Raw genomic sequence first — 18,281 nt, 5'->3', positions numbered from 1 at the left:
AGGAAATCATTAATTGTAGGTCACCCGTCCATAATATTGTAAAACCCTTGCTGGACAGTCATTTAGTCATCTTTGTAGCTCCTACAGCATTCAGCCAGGAGCCTTCCAAGGACTAATTACTGCAAGAGCTCACGAAGTGCTTGTTGGAGAAACTAGTGAATAAAGGCGAAACGACAACGGGTTTAGAAAAGATAAAAGCACCAGACAAAACACTAGGCCGAGGACTGTAACGGAACCCCAGTTTTTTTTTCTTTCTTATAAATCTAAGGGGTGTCTCCCCAGCAGAATAACCCCAGGGGCGGGTCCCTCAAACCCGCCGCGACCGAAGGGGCTTCCCGCGCCCACCCGCAGCCCCCCTCTTCCCCGCCGTCTCCCCAAGAGCGTCCTCCCTGCCTTTTCCTATCAAACCTCTTCCTAGGCCTGTCCTGGTACCCGCGGAATACCCAGGGACGCCCCCTGTAAGCCACCGGACTCCCCGCCCACCCCGGCACCTCGAAACACCGCAGAGGTAAACACATCGAAAGGCCTCCTTCGCCCGCGCATGCTCACGGGCTCGAGCACGGTCACCCTGGAGTGGAAATCCACTTCTCCACATTTTCCAGGTGACTCAGAAGAATTGGTACCAAAAAACGCTGGCTCCTCGAAGGAGGGAGCGACCTGGTGATTTCTGAGAGTAGACCGGTGGCGGCAGCTCACAAAACCCGGAAACCGCATTCGGGATCGGCTCCTCTCCCCCCGCCAACACACACAGCCCGCGAGATTTCAGACATGCGCAGTGGCCTCCCCCGCGGCGGCGGCGCTTCCTGAGCCAGAAGGTCGGGAAGGTCCGGCGGCCTCACGTCTCCCGGGCCATGTCGGCCCAGGGCGACTGCGAGTTCCTAGTGCAGCGGGCGCGGGAGCTGGTGCAGCAGGACCTGTGGGCAGCGAAGGCGTGGCTGATCACGGCCCGCAGCCTCTACCCGGCCGACTTTAACATCCAGGTGAGGCCGGGGCCGAGCGTGCCGCCGCCCTGAGGGGAGGGAGCGAGGCGCCCCTGCTGCCCCGGCCCAGCTGCGCCCGCCGGGGGGTCTCGGCCGCCCCGGGCCCCGCCCTTCCCTGGGACCCCTCCTGGGCTCCACCTGCGCCGCCCCTGCGCCCCTCCACCTTTCCCACGTCTTCTCTCCCGCAGGGCCCGCCCCTGGAGAGGCCGCGCGTTCCCCGGGACGTCTGGTTTGGGGGGGGGGGGGGGGGCCCGAGGGGGCGTGGGGGTTGCCGTCTGGCCTGACCCGGCCTCGCCACCAGAAAAACGCCCCCGCTCGTCCCTGCCTAAGAATGGCAGCCGTTCTGCTTTTTAGACGTTACCCCCTCCCCCTCGCTCTTGGGCACCGAGGGGGTGGGAGTCCGGGGGTCCCGCTGTCCCACGCGGAAGTGCCCGGGGACCGGCCCCGGGGCGGCGGTGGCTGACCGCGGGGCCCGCTGCGTTGCAGTACGAGATGTACACCATCGAGCGGAACGCGGAGCGGACCGCCACGGCCGGGAGACTGCTGTACGACATGTGAGTGGCCCTCGGGGAGCCTGGGCGTGTGGCCCTGGGAATTGGGGGACCGTCTTCAAGCCCCCCTAGCTGCCCGGTACCTCCAGTTTACCTAGTCATGAGTCTAGGCCTTCCCTTGACTGCTGACATGCCTTCTGCAGAGAAGTCTTCCAGATTCTTTTATGTTTTATTCTTGTTTAAACATCTCTACCCATTTTTTGTTGTTGTTTTTCGAAATAACTTTGAAATAACTTTTGTCAAAGTTCAAGCAGTAGGGAAGTAGAGAGAATAAAAAGTGAAAGGCCCTCCTAAACTCACCAGTTAAGTTTTGTGCATATATCTGTACATAAAAAAAAACAATACTTTTTTTTTAAAAAAAGGCTTGGGGGGAGTTACAAAAATGAGATTATACTATTCATATTTTCCTGCGGCTTGCTTTCTTCACATGTTATGATGGATCTCTTTTCACGTTAGTATGTAGATAGGTACTTTTGTATGTGTGCCTGCGCAGCATTTCATGACAACGCTTTTATTTGTGGACATTTAAGTAGCTTCCAGGAATCTGAAGTTATATTCAGAATATCAGTAAGCAACTTTATTTTCATATTTGGGTGTTTTATGTAGAATCGATTCTTAGACATAGATTTTTATATTCAAAGGGTATGGACATTTAAACTTTTGATTTTAACTTGATGCCATTAAATTGCTCTCCTAAAAATACTGTTTCATTTCTACCATCAGTGTATGAGTACACATTTTGCCACACTCTTGTCAACATTACAATCTTTTTAAAATTTTTGTAAGTATTTGACAGGAGAAAAATGATATGTTGGGGTTTTTAAAAATTTGTGTTAATTATATACTGGGAACTGGGAATATTACATTACTAGTAAGGTTGAGTATCTTTTCATATGTTCTCTTTGGCTATTTATAATTTTCTGTGATTTGCCTTTGTCCAGTTTTTTGGGGGGTAGTTTGTTTTTTTTTTCTTGTTGACTTTTAGGAGTTCTTTATATTTTATGATGGCTTGTCTTTTCACTTACAAAAACCTCTAAAGACTTAGAGCTACCTTCATTTTTTTAACTAGTTTTTATTTTTGTTATTTTTATTTTGGTTTGTTTGGGCACATCTAATTATTCCCTTAGAATAAAGAATTATGTGTTTTTCTCCAAATGCTAATGTTCTTACTTTCTTTTTCAGATACTCCATAGAATCTGACATTTTAATTTAATGCATTTGTTTTAAAAATAGGTTTGTGAATTTCCCAGACCAGCCGGTAGTGTGGAGAGAAATCAGCATTATTACATCAGCATTAAGAAATGATTCACAGGATAAACAGACCCAATTTTTACGAAGTAAGAAAGAAGTGATAACTTAATGGTCTGAAAAATTAACCATTTCTGGATAACCAAATTATATAAAGTAATTTTACAAAAAAGTCTTGTCTGTGGCATTGGTACCCATATGTATATTCTCGGCAACTAAAGTCTGTACAAATGATGTTGCTTTGACCCTTGCAAGCACTTGCTTAGATCTCTCTGTGCTTCCTTAAAGGATATGGACTTAATCGGTGAGCCCTGGGAACCAAGTATATTTTTAACAAGTTTAAGAGACATCAGTGAGCACCTATAGATTAGGCAGGTCTCCATAACATAGAAGAAAAACTTTATTTATCATCTCCTTTTTCTTTTAACATCCTCTCGGTGTTGGTTGCTGCAGCCAATCAAAGATTTCAAATTCTGGATAAAAAAGAAAGTAGATGGGTTAGATCATTTCAGCTTAAACAAGCACATGCTTTTAATCTCAGCCCTGCTGCAGGCACTGTTATGACCCTTTAGGCACGTCATTCTTGTCTTCTGGATCTCATAAAGCCTGCAAATGTCTCACAGTCGTTCAGCAAACATCTTGTGCCACATGCTATCTGACCCCAAAGCCTTCAGGTTGTGGATGAAACTTGAGGACAGGAATCCTTCATGTAGTGCTTATGTTTCTGTCTGTGAAAATGCCTTCCTTATGCTTTTGTTTCAGTTTTGTCTTTCATTTTCTTTCCACAAACCTGAAAAGAGTGAAATGTGTTATGCCCAGGTTTATTCGAGACGCTTCCTGGCCGAGTCCAGTGTGAAATGCTCCTGAAGGTCACAGAGCAGTGCTTCAACACGCTGGAACGGTCGGAAATGCTGCTTCTGCTCTTGAGGCGCTTCCCCGAAACAGTGGTGCAGCATGGGGTAAGCCTTGATCCACTCCTTTCTCTCTGAAGAGCAGGTTGGTCGGCTGCGGATTCATCGGTATAGTTGGCAGCTTTTCACTGTGTATGATCCTAAAGCAGACTCTGAGGAGCACCTGATAACACTGAACTTGAACCCAGACATCTTTGCCAGTAAAGCTAAAAGGACATCACAGCTATCAAACTTTAAAAATTTTTGTCTTAGCAGCAAAACAGTCACAAAGCTTTGACAGTAGTATTTATTCGCAACCTGTAAAGTGCAGTGAAGTTTGAAATTAATTCTTATTCCATTGTATGTAACAATGCATTTGAATTGAAATGAGAGCAATACATTTTCTATAGTCTTAAGAGACATGTGTTTCATGTACAGTTGCCCTTTGGACACTTTCCCTGTGTTCCTGCCTCTTCCTTTTATCTGTAATAATTACTGAGGGCTGTTGGCAGGCGTTGTTAAGTGCTAGCTATCTCCTCTTTTCTCCCAGATTCCTTGAGGTAAATAATTTCCTACTTTACAGATGAGAAAACTGAGTCTTACATGTGTTGCGTAACCTCCCATAGCTAGTGAGTCAGGATTGCCTGAAGAGTCAGGATTCAAACCATTAACTTTATTAATTCAAACTCTTGCTTATTCTTCCCATGTGGTTTTTCTGGCTTCCGGCCCAGCTTAACCTTCTCCTTATCTCCCTTAGCTCATCACTCTTCTTTTCACTTTCTGTGTGATGTAATCGTACACGTTTTTGTTTCACTCCTACCATGGAGCATCCTTGTGTGATTGTAAGGAAGGTACTGCACATGTCTTGGTAGTTATTGATAAGTAGGCTTTTCTCCTGTGGTAGGGCATCAGGAACGGAAAGATGTCCTTAAAACACACATAGTTCTGCCCAGCCTAACCCAGGTTGTATGCCTGCTACTCTTGAGAACTCTTGAAAGGGATAAGTTTTGTCTAACCAGTACATCTTGATGTAGTGAATCAAGTTAGTTTCCACATTTCTTAGAAAATCTGTGTGTCTCTTATTATTCTAACTCCTGTTGCAATGCTTTCCCTAAGTTTCTGTAGACATTTTGTTAGCATTTTAATTTTGCTGGTTCAGAGGAGAGTAGCTAAGACAGGTCAGGTAGTCAGGTGAGTTTGGGATCCCTTCTGAGCTGTGTTGCTGATGCATTCTTTTGTTTACTAATCTTTAAAATGAAAATATTTGCTACTTTTTTTTTTTTAAGATTTATTTTTTATTTTTTTAATTTATTTCTCTCCCCTTCACCCCCACCCGTTGTCTGCTCTCTGTGTCCATTGGCTGTGTGTTCTTCTGCGTCTGCTTGAATTCTTATCAGCGGCACCAGGAATCTGTCTCTCTTTTTTGTGTCATCTTGCTGCTTCAGCTCTCCGTGTGTTTGGTGCCACTCCTGGGCAGGCTGAGCCTTTTTCATGCGGGGCAGCTCTCCTTGTGGGGTGCAGTCCTTGCACGTGGGGGTCCACGTGGGGGACACCTCTGTGTAGCACAGCACTCCTTGCACACATCAGCACTGCGCGTGGGCCAGCTCATCAACAGGTCAGGAGGCCCTGGGTTTGAACCCTGGACTTCCCATATGGTAGCAGATGCTCTATCAATTAAGCCAAATTTGCTTCCCTGTTTGCTTCTTGAGCACATTTAAATATACAAACTATGGGATCAATACAAAAATACCTTATTTCTTTATGTAACTCTGGCATCTTAAACTCAAACACATTTTCAAATTATTAATTTATTTCAAAACAGGTTGGCCTTGGAGAGGCATTATTAGAGGCTGAAACAATCGAAGAACAAGAATCTCCTGTTAACTGCTTTAGGAAGTTATTTGGTAAGCTTGTATTTTGTTCTCCTTACCTTATGCTAAGTACAATAGGCTGGGGTAAGAACCACTTCAGGAGTAAGGCAATGTATGGAAAGCAAAGGAGCTCTTCATATTATAGAATGTAAATCCTTGTGTACTTATTTATTTTTTCATCCAGAAAGCATTTAAACAGCTTCCAGGGGAGCAGGTATCATTTTGTGGTTGAGCGCCTGCTTCCCATATGCAAGGTCATGGGTTTAATCCCTGCTACCTCCTAAAAAACTAAATAAATAAAAATAATCAACTTTTAAGGTTTTATTGTGTAATATTTAATACTTCCAAAAGAATATGTATAACTATATATAAATATGAAGCATAATAATAAACAGCCATCTGAACCTACCACCCAGTTTTAGAGCTAGAGCCTTACCAGTAAGTTAGAATCTACTTACGTGCGTCCTCCCTGACTCCATCCAGTGGTGTTCCTCTGCTTGGCAATTTTTTTTTTTTTAAGATTTATTTATTTCTCTCCCCTCCCCCCAGATGTCTGCTCTCTGTGTCCATTCACTATGTGTTCTTCTGTGACCGCTTCTGTCCTTATCAGTGGTACCGGGAATCTGTGTTTCTTTTTGTTGCATCATCTTGTTGTGTCAGCTCTGTGTGTGCAGCGCCATTCCTGGGCAGGCTGTGCTTTCTTTCGCGCTGAGCAGCTCTCCTTATGGGGCACACTCCTTGAGCATGGAGCTCCCCTACACGGGGGACACCCCTACGTGGGGGACACCCCTGCGTGGCACGGCACTCCTTGCGCGCGTCAGCACTGTGCATGGGCCAGCTCCACACAGGTCAAGGTGGCTCAGGGTTTGAACCGCGGACCTCCCATGTGGTAGATGGACACCCTATCCATTGGGCCAAGTCCACTTCCCTGCTTGGCAATTTTTAAACAAATATGCTGTAGGGCTTTTTTCCCCCTCTACATTTTTTTTTTTTTTTTAATAGAGAAGTTGTGAGCTTACGAAACAATCATGCATAATGTACAGAATTCCCATATATCACCCCTCCACCAACACCTTACATTGTTCTGGAACATTTGTTACAGATTATGAAAGAACATGATCAAGGAATCCCTTATATTTTTAATGACGTATTTATGTAATCTAAGTATCTTTTTTAAAAAATAAAGTATATTTTTAAAAAAACATGATCAGACTGTCACCACTAACAGTGGTCCATAGCATACACTTAGTATATTTTTTCCATACACCCCATATTATTAACACTATGTATTAGTATTGTACATTTGTTATAGCTCATGAGGGGACACTCTCATGTTTGTACTGTTAACCACAGTCCTTCCTCCACCACGTGGTTCACTGTGTTGTGTTATACAGTCCTGTGCCTTGTATAGTCTATCCAAAGTGTACACTCAGTAGCTCTCACTTTCCCCTGCATATTTTAGATTTCTATAGTAAGTAAAGTCTAAAATAAATTTTGTTTTTGCCAGAACCATAGGGCAGACAGACAACCTAATGGGTTTTTTCCCTCATTTTTCTCCTTCAACAGTTTGTGATGTCCTTCCTCTAATAATTAACAACCATGATGTTCGATTGCCTGCCAATTTATTATATAAGTACTTGAACAAAGCAGCAGAATTTTATATCAATTATGTCACTAGGTCTACTCAGATAGAAAATCAGCATCAAGGTAAGTGTAATATCTTGAAATTTCATTTGGACAAACTTTAGTATAACTGCAAATTTAGAAATCCCTCTTCATTCTGATTAGCTTTTTCTGGATGTATACCAGCTTGATAATGTTTCTCAAGTATGGTACCTAGAAAAGGATACTGCAGGTAAGAAATACGACTTTTCTAAAACCAGTTCTACCCCTTAATTGAAAGTCTGCTTGCTGAATTGTAATAATTAATGCCCTCACCGTCACATATTAACCACAGCTCAAAATTCACTTCTGCTTATACCATCGGCTAGTTGTAGGTCTTTGAACAAAATACATAACCTCTTGGTTTGTGCATTCATGCCTTTTGAATGGGGGATCAGTCATTTTTTCTTCCCCTATCAAATACCACATCAATAATAAGTAGTAACATTGTTAAATGTGGGCTTCTCTTTTCTCACCTCTCAGGTGCCCAAGATACATCTGATTTGATGTCTCCTAGCAAACGTAGCTCTCAGAAGTACATAATAGAAGGGCTGACTGAAAAGTCTTCCCAGATTGTGGACCCTTGGGAGAGGTTGTTTAAGATTTTGAATGTTGTTGGAATGAGATGTGAATGGCAGATGGATAAAGGAAGACGGTAAAAAAGTGTTTATTTCTAGAATTGCCTATTTGATCTTTTGTTTGCTTAATCTTGGAATCCTTATAAAAAACAAAAGCACTTTTTTTAAAGTATATAATGTGTAGGTACTCTTTTCATTTGGCAAAAGCTGTAGCACTCAGCATTAATCAAAAAGAGGCAGTTTTTTTACTTTATTAAAAAAAATTTTAACTGACATGAACTCTTAAGATGAAGTGGGATTTGAAGCTCTTGGCAGTTCAGAGAAAAAAGAAAGCTACTTGACATGTTTACGTCATGAAATCTTTCTCTGATTGCTACTCAAATTCAGAAGGGAAAATTTGCCATTCAGATGCAGATAATAGGGAATAATTTTATATGCCTAGAGCATAGTTGGCAAAAATAACAGTTCTACCATGGCATTTCTTTAGAACTTCTGACAAGCCCAAAATAATTGAGTAAGTTTTATCACCCTTCATCTTTCAGAAGCTATGGTGATATGTTGCATAGAATGAAGGACCTCTGCAGATACATGAACAACTTTGATAATGAAGCTCACGCAAAATATAAAAACCAAGTGGTTTATTCTGCCATGTTGGTCTTCTTTAAGAGTGCATTCCAGTATGTCAACAGCATACAGCCATCTCTCTTCCAAGGTTGGTTTAAGAACTTTAGGGGTATCTCAGGTCCTCCTCGGTAGAGATGGTGAAGAAGATGAAAATACTTTAAATACTTTAACTGTTGTTCTTGGATCCACATAATTGCCATTGCTTTTTTGAGTTGACAGTGGTGTTTACATAAGTACGTTTTTATTACAGATTTCTATATCTAAGGATGTTGTGGTGCTGTGAAACTAAATTCAGATAGCAAATGCCTTTATTTTGGAAAAACAGACATAGCAAAGTGTTGAAGTAGATTTCACAAAGTCCTCACAATAGGCAAAGATACTTTTATATATATGTGTGTGTGTGTGTGTATATATATATTCTAGGAAGTTTGAAAAATAGAAATAAGGGATGTAATCTCCCATAACCCCTGACAGTGTGACACAGTTCTCATTTCTGGATATTGCTTTATCACCTTTAATATATTTAGATTTTGTTTAGAATTTGTAATCACATTTACATGTAATTTTCTGTCTTAATTTTTCGGTAATTTTATCATTCGTGATTATTGTAAAAATTCGTAGATACACAAGAACAAACACAAAAAAGCCTTCTCACGATCTGCTGAGAGAGAACCTCTATTAACAATTTGGTGTGTATCTGTAGTCTTTTTTCCTGTATGTATTTACTTGTTGGTTTACCTAATTGGGTCATACCTTCAGTGACCTACATTTTCATGCCACAGTTTAATTAACTTCCCCTTGATAGTAAGTATTCTCCTTGCTGCGTTTCTAAATGTTTGTTTTCCCCTCTCCATAGGTCCTAATGCCCCAACCCAAATTCCACTGGTTCTTCTTGAGGATGTATCAAATGTGTATGGTGATGTAGAAATTGATCGCAATAAACACATACATAAAAAAAGGAAACTAGCTGAGGGACGAGAAAAAACCATGGTAATCCTTACAGATACAAATTTTAATACATTATATTTGCATGGTTTGCTAAAAATTAATCTTTGTAAAACATGGTTTTAGAGCTACAGTGTAATTACTGTATAATTCAGTGGTTATGAGCTGAAGGCAGTTTGTCCCCAAGGGGGCATTTGGCAATATCTGGAAACATTTTTGATGTCAGCACTGGGTGGGCAGGGGTTGCTATTAACAAGGGGTCTGATGACTTGTGCCACTGCTAAGAGGGTAAGATGATGGGAGCTAAACAGGCTGAGGCAAGGTGGGGTCCCCAAGCATCAAGGAATAGCAAGAGTGTAAGCTCTGAAAATAGGAAAGAGAGATGGGTTGTAGGAGGTAGGTGCTCAAAATATGCTGCCTATTTTGACTAAGATTAGCTTGAGGAATGGTGCTTTTTAGCTAAAAAAAAACATAGGTATATTTTTAAATGATCATAATGGAGTAAAAATCTGCAAGGGGAATTAAATTTGGGTCCTTGAATTAGTAAAATGATCTAGGTGGAATGAAAGATTGGAGAATTAAATTAAATGGAGCTGTTTTATTTTTACTGTTTTGTTTTGTTTTTCTTGGCAAACTTTCTGACCATACCCAGTGGCATTTACAGTGGTTGCCTTTATTAGCGGCCCTCTCTTTTCTTTGAGTTTATATTACTTGATAAGTATTGTAAAATAGAAAGGACACTAATAGATAAGTGAAGATAATTGGAACTTCTGACCAGATACCTTGCATTGACAGAGAGCAGAGCTAAAAACAGGGCTTGCCATTGGAGAGAGGTCGTATGCGGTAATCAGAAGATAAGTAATGGTTTTTTCTCTGACATTATTCTCAGGGGACTCATACTTTAATTTTATTTGGAAGCAAATTAAGTAATGTCTCACGTTGGAAAAATAAATGATTAAACATGCTATTTAAGCTTGTATCTCTCAATGTAAATATCTAATTTTTTAACTTTTGTAAAATGGGTTGTTTTTTTTTTCCTTTTTTTTTTTTGCGGTACCGGGGCCAGGGATGGAACCGGGACCTTATATGTGGAAAGCCAGCGCTCAGCCACTGAGCCACATTGGCTCCCCTGAGTTGGTTTTTAATTTGTATGCTTGTTGTTTGTTTTTTTGTTTTTCGGAGGCACCGGGAACTAAACCCGGGTCCTCCCATGTGGGAAACAGGAGCTCAATCACTTGAGTCACATCCACTCCCTTGAAATTTTAACTGAATAGCTTTGCTCTTAAGCTAGCATAAGCTTAGATTTTATCATGAGAAAGAAAAAAAAAACTTTACTTTAAAAGTAAAATTTGAATGTGCAAGAGTTAAAAGATTAAAAATTTGTAATAATTTTCAAAGTTAAGTTGCTAAATTTTAAAATTATTAAACTCATGATAGCCCCTTTTGATATAAAATCTATATAATCAGAATTGGCAGCAATAAGCATAATACTGTGTCATTATGTGACTATATAACTTTGAATCACTCGCATTTTTCACATTCTTTACGCAGAGTTCAGATGACGAAGAATGTTCAGCAAAAGGAAGGAATCGTCACATTGTAGTCAATAAAGCAGAACTTACAAACTCCATCGAAGTGTTGGAAAGCTTTAAGTTGGCCAGGGAGAGCTGGGAATTGCTCTATTCCCTAGAATTCCTTGACAAGGGTAAGAATGTGCCTGTTGTATTGGTGTGGTGCTATTTAATTTTTGTATAAAAAACCATTGTGCTGAAAAAAAAAATCCTTGTGCTACTTGAAATGGCAAGTCACTGATGGATAATTGAATTGATTATAATGGTTAACACATTTTTTTTAAATTCTTTTTTGTGCAGGTTGCCTAATCACTTATCAATAGTCAAGTAATGGTTTGCATCTCTGCAAATAGACATATTTGCATCTCACCTTTTCTCTCCTTGCTGGGTTTGTTTATTTTGTGTCTTTAGTTCCTTCCTGTTCTATTACCTGGCATCCTCCTCAAGCCACATGTGGCTAAGAATACAAAAGATATTGCTGTTTTTATATGCATTAATTTGTCTGAAAAACTCAAATTCCAAACAATGCAGAAACCTTAAATTCTTTTGTGCACAGACATCAAATTCGGGGAGTTTTATTTTCATACTATGTAAACTAATGAGTATTTCAACGTAGAAATCACTGGCACCTTGCTAAGCAGCATCTTTATACGGTACGTTGGAATCAAGGTCCATTACTTTCCTTTCAGCCAGTGGACAGTCATCCCCTAGCCTCTGTCACTCCATCAGTACAGAGTCCTTTCTCAGTCGTGTCATGTCATAATTTCTCAGTAAATATAGCATCATTCAGTTTGTCATTGTTGCATCTAGAATTGTGAGCATGTGTGTGATTATTTTGCAGGGTATTTTCCTTTAGTTATAAATTCACTGTTTAAAAATAAATAAAATTCTTAGTGTCGTTTTGTATTTATCATTTTAACTGCATGAAAATAAGTTAGGACCTTATTCTAAGGAATGCAAACTATTTTAACATGATAAATGACGTAATACTTTGAAAAACACTTTGAACCGTTCTCACCACATGGTATATCCTAAGTAAATGTTGGCGCCTGATAAAAATATTGCTGTAATTAATGTAATGTCCTGCCTTTACCCTCCAATTGTTTTAGAAATCCAGGTCTAAAGTGTTTTTGTGTATTTTGGTAATGTCTCTCTGCCGTTTTCTTTTGTTGACCTTGTTAGTTTTGCTTTGTGTGTGACGTGTTTTTGGTAATTTTTTTTTTTTTTTAATTCTCAGAATTTACGCGGATTTGTTTGGCATGGAAGACAGATACTTGGCTTTGGTTGAGAATCTTCCTCACTGATATGATCATCTATCAGGTACAATAATGTATATCCCAAGTACCTACATCTGTGCATTTGATTATTGTTGCAAACCAGTTTTAACAAGCAGGATGCTTTATGCTTCCTCTGTGGACTAATGCTCGCTCCTTTAGAAATGTTCTCTTTTCAAAGACCGAGGGGTTATGACCACTGTCATCACAAAATAGGCCACATCCTCTATGCAACTGTGGTACGTCCAGGCACACCCCTCCGTAACAGTAAGGTTTTTGCTTTTCCATAAAAGTTGTATGTTTGTTGCCCTTCCTTCTCTCTCCTTCCCCTTTGCTGCCCTGCGCTTGAGCCTTGTGTGCCTAGAATGAAGAGAGCAGATGATTCACCAGTGAAAGGGAGAGTTTCCAGCCTCTGTTGTTGAAATGGACAGGTTGATGTTTGCATACTTCATAGAGGAGAAGTGGTGTTAGTAGTAAAATATTTCCGAAGAAATGGTATGTCCAAAACGTGCTTTATCAAAGGGCTTGTGTTATTTTGTTTAGTCTTAAGATTTAAGACCAAAAAAGAAATCTTTGTACCTTTAAAATGGGATCTAGGGGATAGTGGATATGGTTCAAGCAGCTGGGTGCCTGCCTATGACATGGGCAGTCCCATAATCAGTTCCTAGTGCCTCCTAAAGAAGATGATAACACAACAAGATGATGCCATGAGGAGACTCAATGAGGAAACACTATGAGACACAACCAGCAGGGAGTGGATGTGGGTCAAGCAGTTGGGTGGCTGCCTCCCACATAAGAGGGTTCTGGGTTTGATTACCGGTGCTCCTAAAAAGATGAGCAGGCACAGAGAGCACACAATGAACAGACAGAGCAGACAGCCAGTACAAACAGCAGGGTGGGGAGAGAAATAAGTAAAATAGATACTTAAGAAAAGGGCAGGAATCTAAGGGAACAGGTATAGCTTAGCGATTTGAGTGCCTACTTCCCATGTACAAGGCCCTGGGTTCAATGCTGGGTACCGCCGAAAAAAAAACAAAAACTATATATTACATAGCTTTATGTAAGTCAGTTCAAGTCTATTCCTCAGATGGGCAACCGGAAGTACCTTGTGTGTAATTGTTCGCAAATTGCTTAGTCAGCTCCGGAGGTTTTGTTAAAAATGGCTGTTTGTTCTTTTTAAGGGTCAATATAAAAAAGCAATAGCCAGCCTGCATCATTTAGCAGCTCTCCAGGGGTCCCTCCCTCAGCCCCAGATCACAGGACAGGGGACCCTGGAGCATCAGCGAGCACTCATCCAGCTGGCGACGTGCCACTTTGCTCTGGGGGAGTACAGGGTAAGTGCCACGCGCCCCGTGTGGGGTCCCTCAGGTGCTGGGGGCGTTCTCTCTTTCCTGGAGACAAGTGCCTTTTCTCTTCCGTCAGCGCGTGTTTACTTGACATTTGAACTTTCTGCCTAGATCTGTCATCTAACCTGCTGATGAGAATCAGGAGGATTTTGTTTTACTTGGTTTTCTTTTTACGAGAGCTTCCCTGAGAGTAGGCATCAGTACTTTCCCAGTTGCCTGTTCATTGTACAGTTTGGTTGGAGGATGATCTTTTTTCACTTTCTTGCCTGGAGTCCCTTTAAAGTGGAATCAATCTTGTGATACTTAGGAAGAAGAGGCTATTTTTAAGTGGGAAGTGGAGAATTTACAGGGAACTTAGCCAAACCTCAGATTCCCCCTTTTTAAATGGTGATGGTACCTCTTAGGGGTGTTAAAGGAGCAAATTTATATCTGGGTCTCTTTCCTCCTTGGGACTGTTAGCCCCTCACACTGCAAGGTGGGGACTGGGCTTTTTACCTCTTGAATCCCTCACAGCATCTAATACAGTGAGATTTGTACAGAGTTCATAGTCAATGAGTAGTTGAATTCAATTAAAATGATAAGCACATTATATATATATTTAAGTTCTTAATAAATTAAAGGCCACAACTTAGCATATGAGCTCTTTGTTCTCGTTTCTGTATATGAAGTTGATTATTTTATGATTAAAAACCCTAAATTTTTAAACTTGATCTCTGAAGTATGACTTATGATTTACCATAATGATTTTCAGAAACAGTTGGAAAGTACGTAGAGTGTGCAGATTTAAAATTGAAAACATTTTTTACCATCATTTATGTACCTGGATTTTAATTTTCAATTAATTCCTTCTGATAACTTAAGAGAGAGCTTATCTTTATCCAGACAAATACAGAATGAGGCATAGACATAGGCCGTGTACAATTAGAGAGCTATCCAAGGCACCACTGCTCTGCATTGTTGTAAGGAATATAAAAGACATCATTAAGTAGGCAAGTTCATTCTTTTTAAGGGCTTCATTTACCACCTCTGAGCTGTTCTCTATTAGGCCTGCCTCTGAGTGCCTAACTTACCTGATTCCTGCATCTCCAGCTGCCCGTCTTCAGCTCAGTCTCAACATGTCTAGATCTAAGTCTCCTTAGTTCTTTGGTCTTGAGACACAAAACTTTTGAGTCACAGTTGACTCTTTTTTTTTTTTTTTTAATTGATTTTGTAAAAATATTACATTAAAAAAATATGAGGTCCCATTCAACCCCACCACCCCCACCGCACCCCTCCCCCCCCCAACAACACTCACTCCCATCATCATGACACATCCATTGCATTTGGTAAGTACATCTCTGAGCATCTCTGCACCTCATGGTCATTGGTCCACATCATGGCCCACACTCTCCCCCATTCCATCCAGTGGGCCCTGGGAGGATTTACAATGTCCGGTGATTGCCCCTGAAGCACCATCCAGGGTAACTCCAAGTCCCAAAGGTGCCTCCACATCTCATCTCTTCCTGCCATTCCCCATACCCATCAGCCACCATGTCCACTTTTCCCACTCCAATGCCACCTTTTCTCTGTGGTCCTTGGATTGGTTGTGTCCGTTGCACCTCTATGTCAAGAGGAGGCTCAGATTCCACATGGTTACTGGATGCAGTCCTCCTGCTTTCAGTTGTAGGCACTACAGTTGACTCTTAACCTAACTAATCTAAGTCCTTTTGATTCTTCTGGTATGGGACTGACTTTTCAGTGTATTGCCTTTTATTTCCATTGCCCACAGCCCCCTAATCCATGCCCTTTAACTGAGCTTTTTGCCTGTAATCTTTTTTTCGCCCCAGTCTATGACCGATGGCCACTGTTTTTCAAAGCATTGCTTACATCATCCCACTCAATTGACGTGTTGGCTCTCTGAGTGCCTAGTCATGAACCAGGCACTGGAGTGTGGAGAATTAAGTGGTTTGCCTCAGGCAGATGTACAGCAGGCTTCATGGAAGGGGGCTTTTGCCAGGTCCATATAATCAAGGAGTGATTTTAGAAAATACTGACTGAAGGTGGGCATTGACGGATGGCCATTCATGACTCCAAAGGACAAGTTCTGACTTCACCAGCACTAGCTGATGCCAAGGTTCAGCTTCTTAACTGCCAAGCTGCCAGTCTCTCTGAGCTAGAGCTTCACAGCCCCAGGGCCATGGATAGGCTCCAGGTGGACCAAGATATGGGCCCCTCAGTCCTCGGCGCTGCCACCAGGGGCCAGTTCTGAACAGCCTCTTGTCCTCACCCTGTTGCGCCATACAAATAGGATTTTCTGGATGTGCCAGGACATGAAAATGTTGGGAAGCAAGGCTCTAAGACTCCACTTCATCATCTGTTATATGAGAATAATGAGGGTTGTACTTGACACATAGAAAGTACTCGCTGAATGGAATCTTACTGTTGTTATTACTTGGATTTTAATAGGTAGACAGAAGGCATGCGATTGTGATGCTCTAATCTCTGTGGACCAGCCCGCTCAGTGTGGCACTGAGGCCTTCCCTCATGCACCAGCACTACATCTATCCATCTCTGTATTTCCTGAACCAAACCATCTGTCCTAGTTTGCCAGGGCTGCTGTGACAAATACCACAGACTGGCTGGCGTAACAGAGTTTACTGTTTCCCAGTTTAGAGGCTAGAAGTCAAAGCCCCGAATCAGCAAACCGTGTTTTCTCTGAAGTCTGTAGGGTCCTCGTGTTGGCTGGCAGTGCATCAGCCTCCTTCGGTCTCTTCCTGTGGTTTCTTCTCCTCTCGCTCAGTCGTCTGTCTCAATTTCCTGTCCTCCTAAGAACGCCAGTTATCTGGACTAAGCCCACCCCCATTGAGTGTGACCTCCTCTAATAACATCTCCAAAGGTCCTGTTTACAGACGAGTCCTCACCCAGGGGTCTGGAGTTAAGACTTGAACATGTCTTTTTGGGAGGCACGATTCTGTCTACCACAAACCCTCCTTCCCTGCAAATGAATCACCTACCACTCACACCCAGCCCTTCCCCACCTCCTTCAAAAAACACTCTTTTCTCTTTGCCATATTCCACATCTCCCCTCTTTAAGGTGTAGATCAGGGGAAGTTCCCTGCTGGGAACTTTTCCTGCTACTTTAGTGTATTTCTACTTTGTTTCAATTGATAGTCTACCATTTGGTGCTCTATATTCTCTTATTTTGTTAATTTTTCTTTTTAGTGAGTTAGTAAATGTCTTTAAGTCAGGACACTGACTTCTGCTTCTTTTGGATGCCACTGGACTATTAAACTCCTTGGTAGTTTAGTTAACCCTTGATTAAATTTGTGAGTTTTGTTCTTTGTTTCTTAATAGCAAAGAATGGATTGTTATTCCCACAAAGGCTTGTATAGAGATCTAATCTCACTGTTACTTTTTCTCCAATCGCTGTTGAGCAAAAAATAATGATCACACAGAGAGAGTATAGTCCTATGGCAGAGCTGCAGGCCCACAAGTACAGAAGTTGCACTGTTTTTCTCTTGCATGTATGTGCTGCAGATACTTTTATTTTTTATTTTTTTATTTTTTTTTAAATTCTCAATTTATTCATTTTTTTAAAAGATATTACATTAAAAAAATATGAGGTCCCCATTCGCCCCCACCGCCCCCACCCCCCCACTCCCCCCCAATAACACTCTCCCCCATCATCATGTCACATCCATTGCATCTGGTGAGTACATCTCCAGGCATCGCTGCACCCCATGTCCCGTGTTCCACACCATAGCCCATACTTTCCCACGTTCCATCCAGTGGGCCATGGGAGGACATACAACGTCCGGCAGTTGTCCCTGGGGCACCACCCAGGACAACTCCCAAGTCCCGAGAATGCCTCACATCTCTTCTCTTCCTCCCATTCCCCACACCCAGCAGCCACCATGGCCACTTTTTCCACATCAATGCCACATTTTCTCGATTATTAACCACAATAGTTCATGAATAGAATATCATTAAGTCCACTCTGATCCTTACTGTGGACCTTGGCTTGGTTGTGTCCATTCCACATCTATGTCAAGAAAGGGTTTAGATGGGGTTCTGCAGATATTTTGGTGTTACGTTTGAGTTGGTTTTGTTTTCAGTTTCAGAAAAATTTCAGGTTAGTTGCTTTTGGTCTTGTCTTCTTTAGATGACATGTGAACAGGTCCTCGAGCTGATGTGCTACATGATACTTCCCATTCAAGACGGAGGCAAATCACGGGAGGAGCCATCAAAAATAAAGCCCAAGTTCAGAAAAGGTACAGCAACAAGTTTTGTTTTCATTTTGTAAAGATAGCTTTAGGACCCAAGGCTGGGAAATGTTTTTACAGTTCCTGATGAGATAATACCGTTCCTCTGCAGGGCTTGACAAATTGTATAAAAAGTTAATCCCTGGCCGAGGTTTTCCTTGGCTCTAGTCTCATACACAGCTGTAAATCTGCATTTCTTCAAGTGTGCTTCACTTGCAGAGTTTTTCTCTTTGAAGAATATCAGTGAACTCCTTTTCCTAGCTCTACCAATTCTAGAAAACTTGTAGATAATTAGTTGAGAAGTATGTCTTAGCATATTTCTGTCTTGGGCCTTCTGGGCTTCACCTCAAATTGGACATTGCTTGAAAAAAATCACATAAATTTATAGTTTGAAAGGTTTATTTAAGAAGAGAAAAAAAGACTCACTGTCAGTGATCTAAATTCCCCCCTTAAAGGATAGGCAGGAAATAATAAAGTTAAGAGCAGAAATCATTGGAATA

The 18,281-nt window shown here is 41.6% G+C and overlaps 1 protein-coding gene across 6 annotated transcripts in view; it reads left to right on the top strand.

Annotated features, from left to right (window-relative positions):
• The first annotated feature begins 609 nt into the window (after positions 1 to 609).
• Positions 610 to 18,281, top strand: part of INTS10 (integrator complex subunit 10) — a 30,592-nt gene continuing 12,920 nt past the window's right edge. For 2 of the 6 annotated variants that reach the window (XM_058289905.2, XM_058289903.1), the window contains exons 1-14: positions 610 to 980; positions 1,467 to 1,534; positions 2,765 to 2,868; positions 3,599 to 3,738; positions 5,492 to 5,573; positions 7,107 to 7,247; positions 7,686 to 7,857; positions 8,323 to 8,492; positions 9,261 to 9,394; positions 10,145 to 10,203; positions 10,897 to 11,054; positions 12,158 to 12,240; positions 13,376 to 13,528; positions 17,682 to 17,790. In XM_058289905.2, the coding sequence (XP_058145888.1) occupies positions 852 to 980; positions 1,467 to 1,534; positions 2,765 to 2,868; positions 3,599 to 3,738; positions 5,492 to 5,573; positions 7,107 to 7,247; positions 7,686 to 7,857; positions 8,323 to 8,492; positions 9,261 to 9,394; positions 10,145 to 10,203; positions 10,897 to 11,054; positions 12,158 to 12,240; positions 13,376 to 13,528; positions 17,682 to 17,790 (1,702 nt within the window). In that variant the 5' untranslated portion in view covers positions 610 to 851. Of the gene's footprint in view, positions 981 to 1,466; positions 1,535 to 2,764; positions 2,869 to 3,577; positions 3,739 to 5,491; positions 5,574 to 7,106; positions 7,248 to 7,685; positions 7,858 to 8,322; positions 8,493 to 9,260; positions 9,395 to 10,144; positions 10,204 to 10,896; positions 11,055 to 12,157; positions 12,241 to 13,375; positions 13,529 to 17,681; positions 17,791 to 18,281 lie in introns of all 6 variants that reach the window. The other 4 variants (XM_058289906.2, XM_058289904.1, XM_058289907.2 and 1 more) reach the window with 3 other exon arrangements.

This window comes from Dasypus novemcinctus, chromosome 29, assembly GCF_030445035.2.
Source record: "Dasypus novemcinctus isolate mDasNov1 chromosome 29, mDasNov1.1.hap2, whole genome shotgun sequence".
In the NCBI taxonomy this organism is placed as follows: domain Eukaryota; kingdom Metazoa; phylum Chordata; class Mammalia; order Cingulata; family Dasypodidae; genus Dasypus; species Dasypus novemcinctus.
This window is presented reverse-complemented; position numbering and strand designations above follow the sequence as displayed.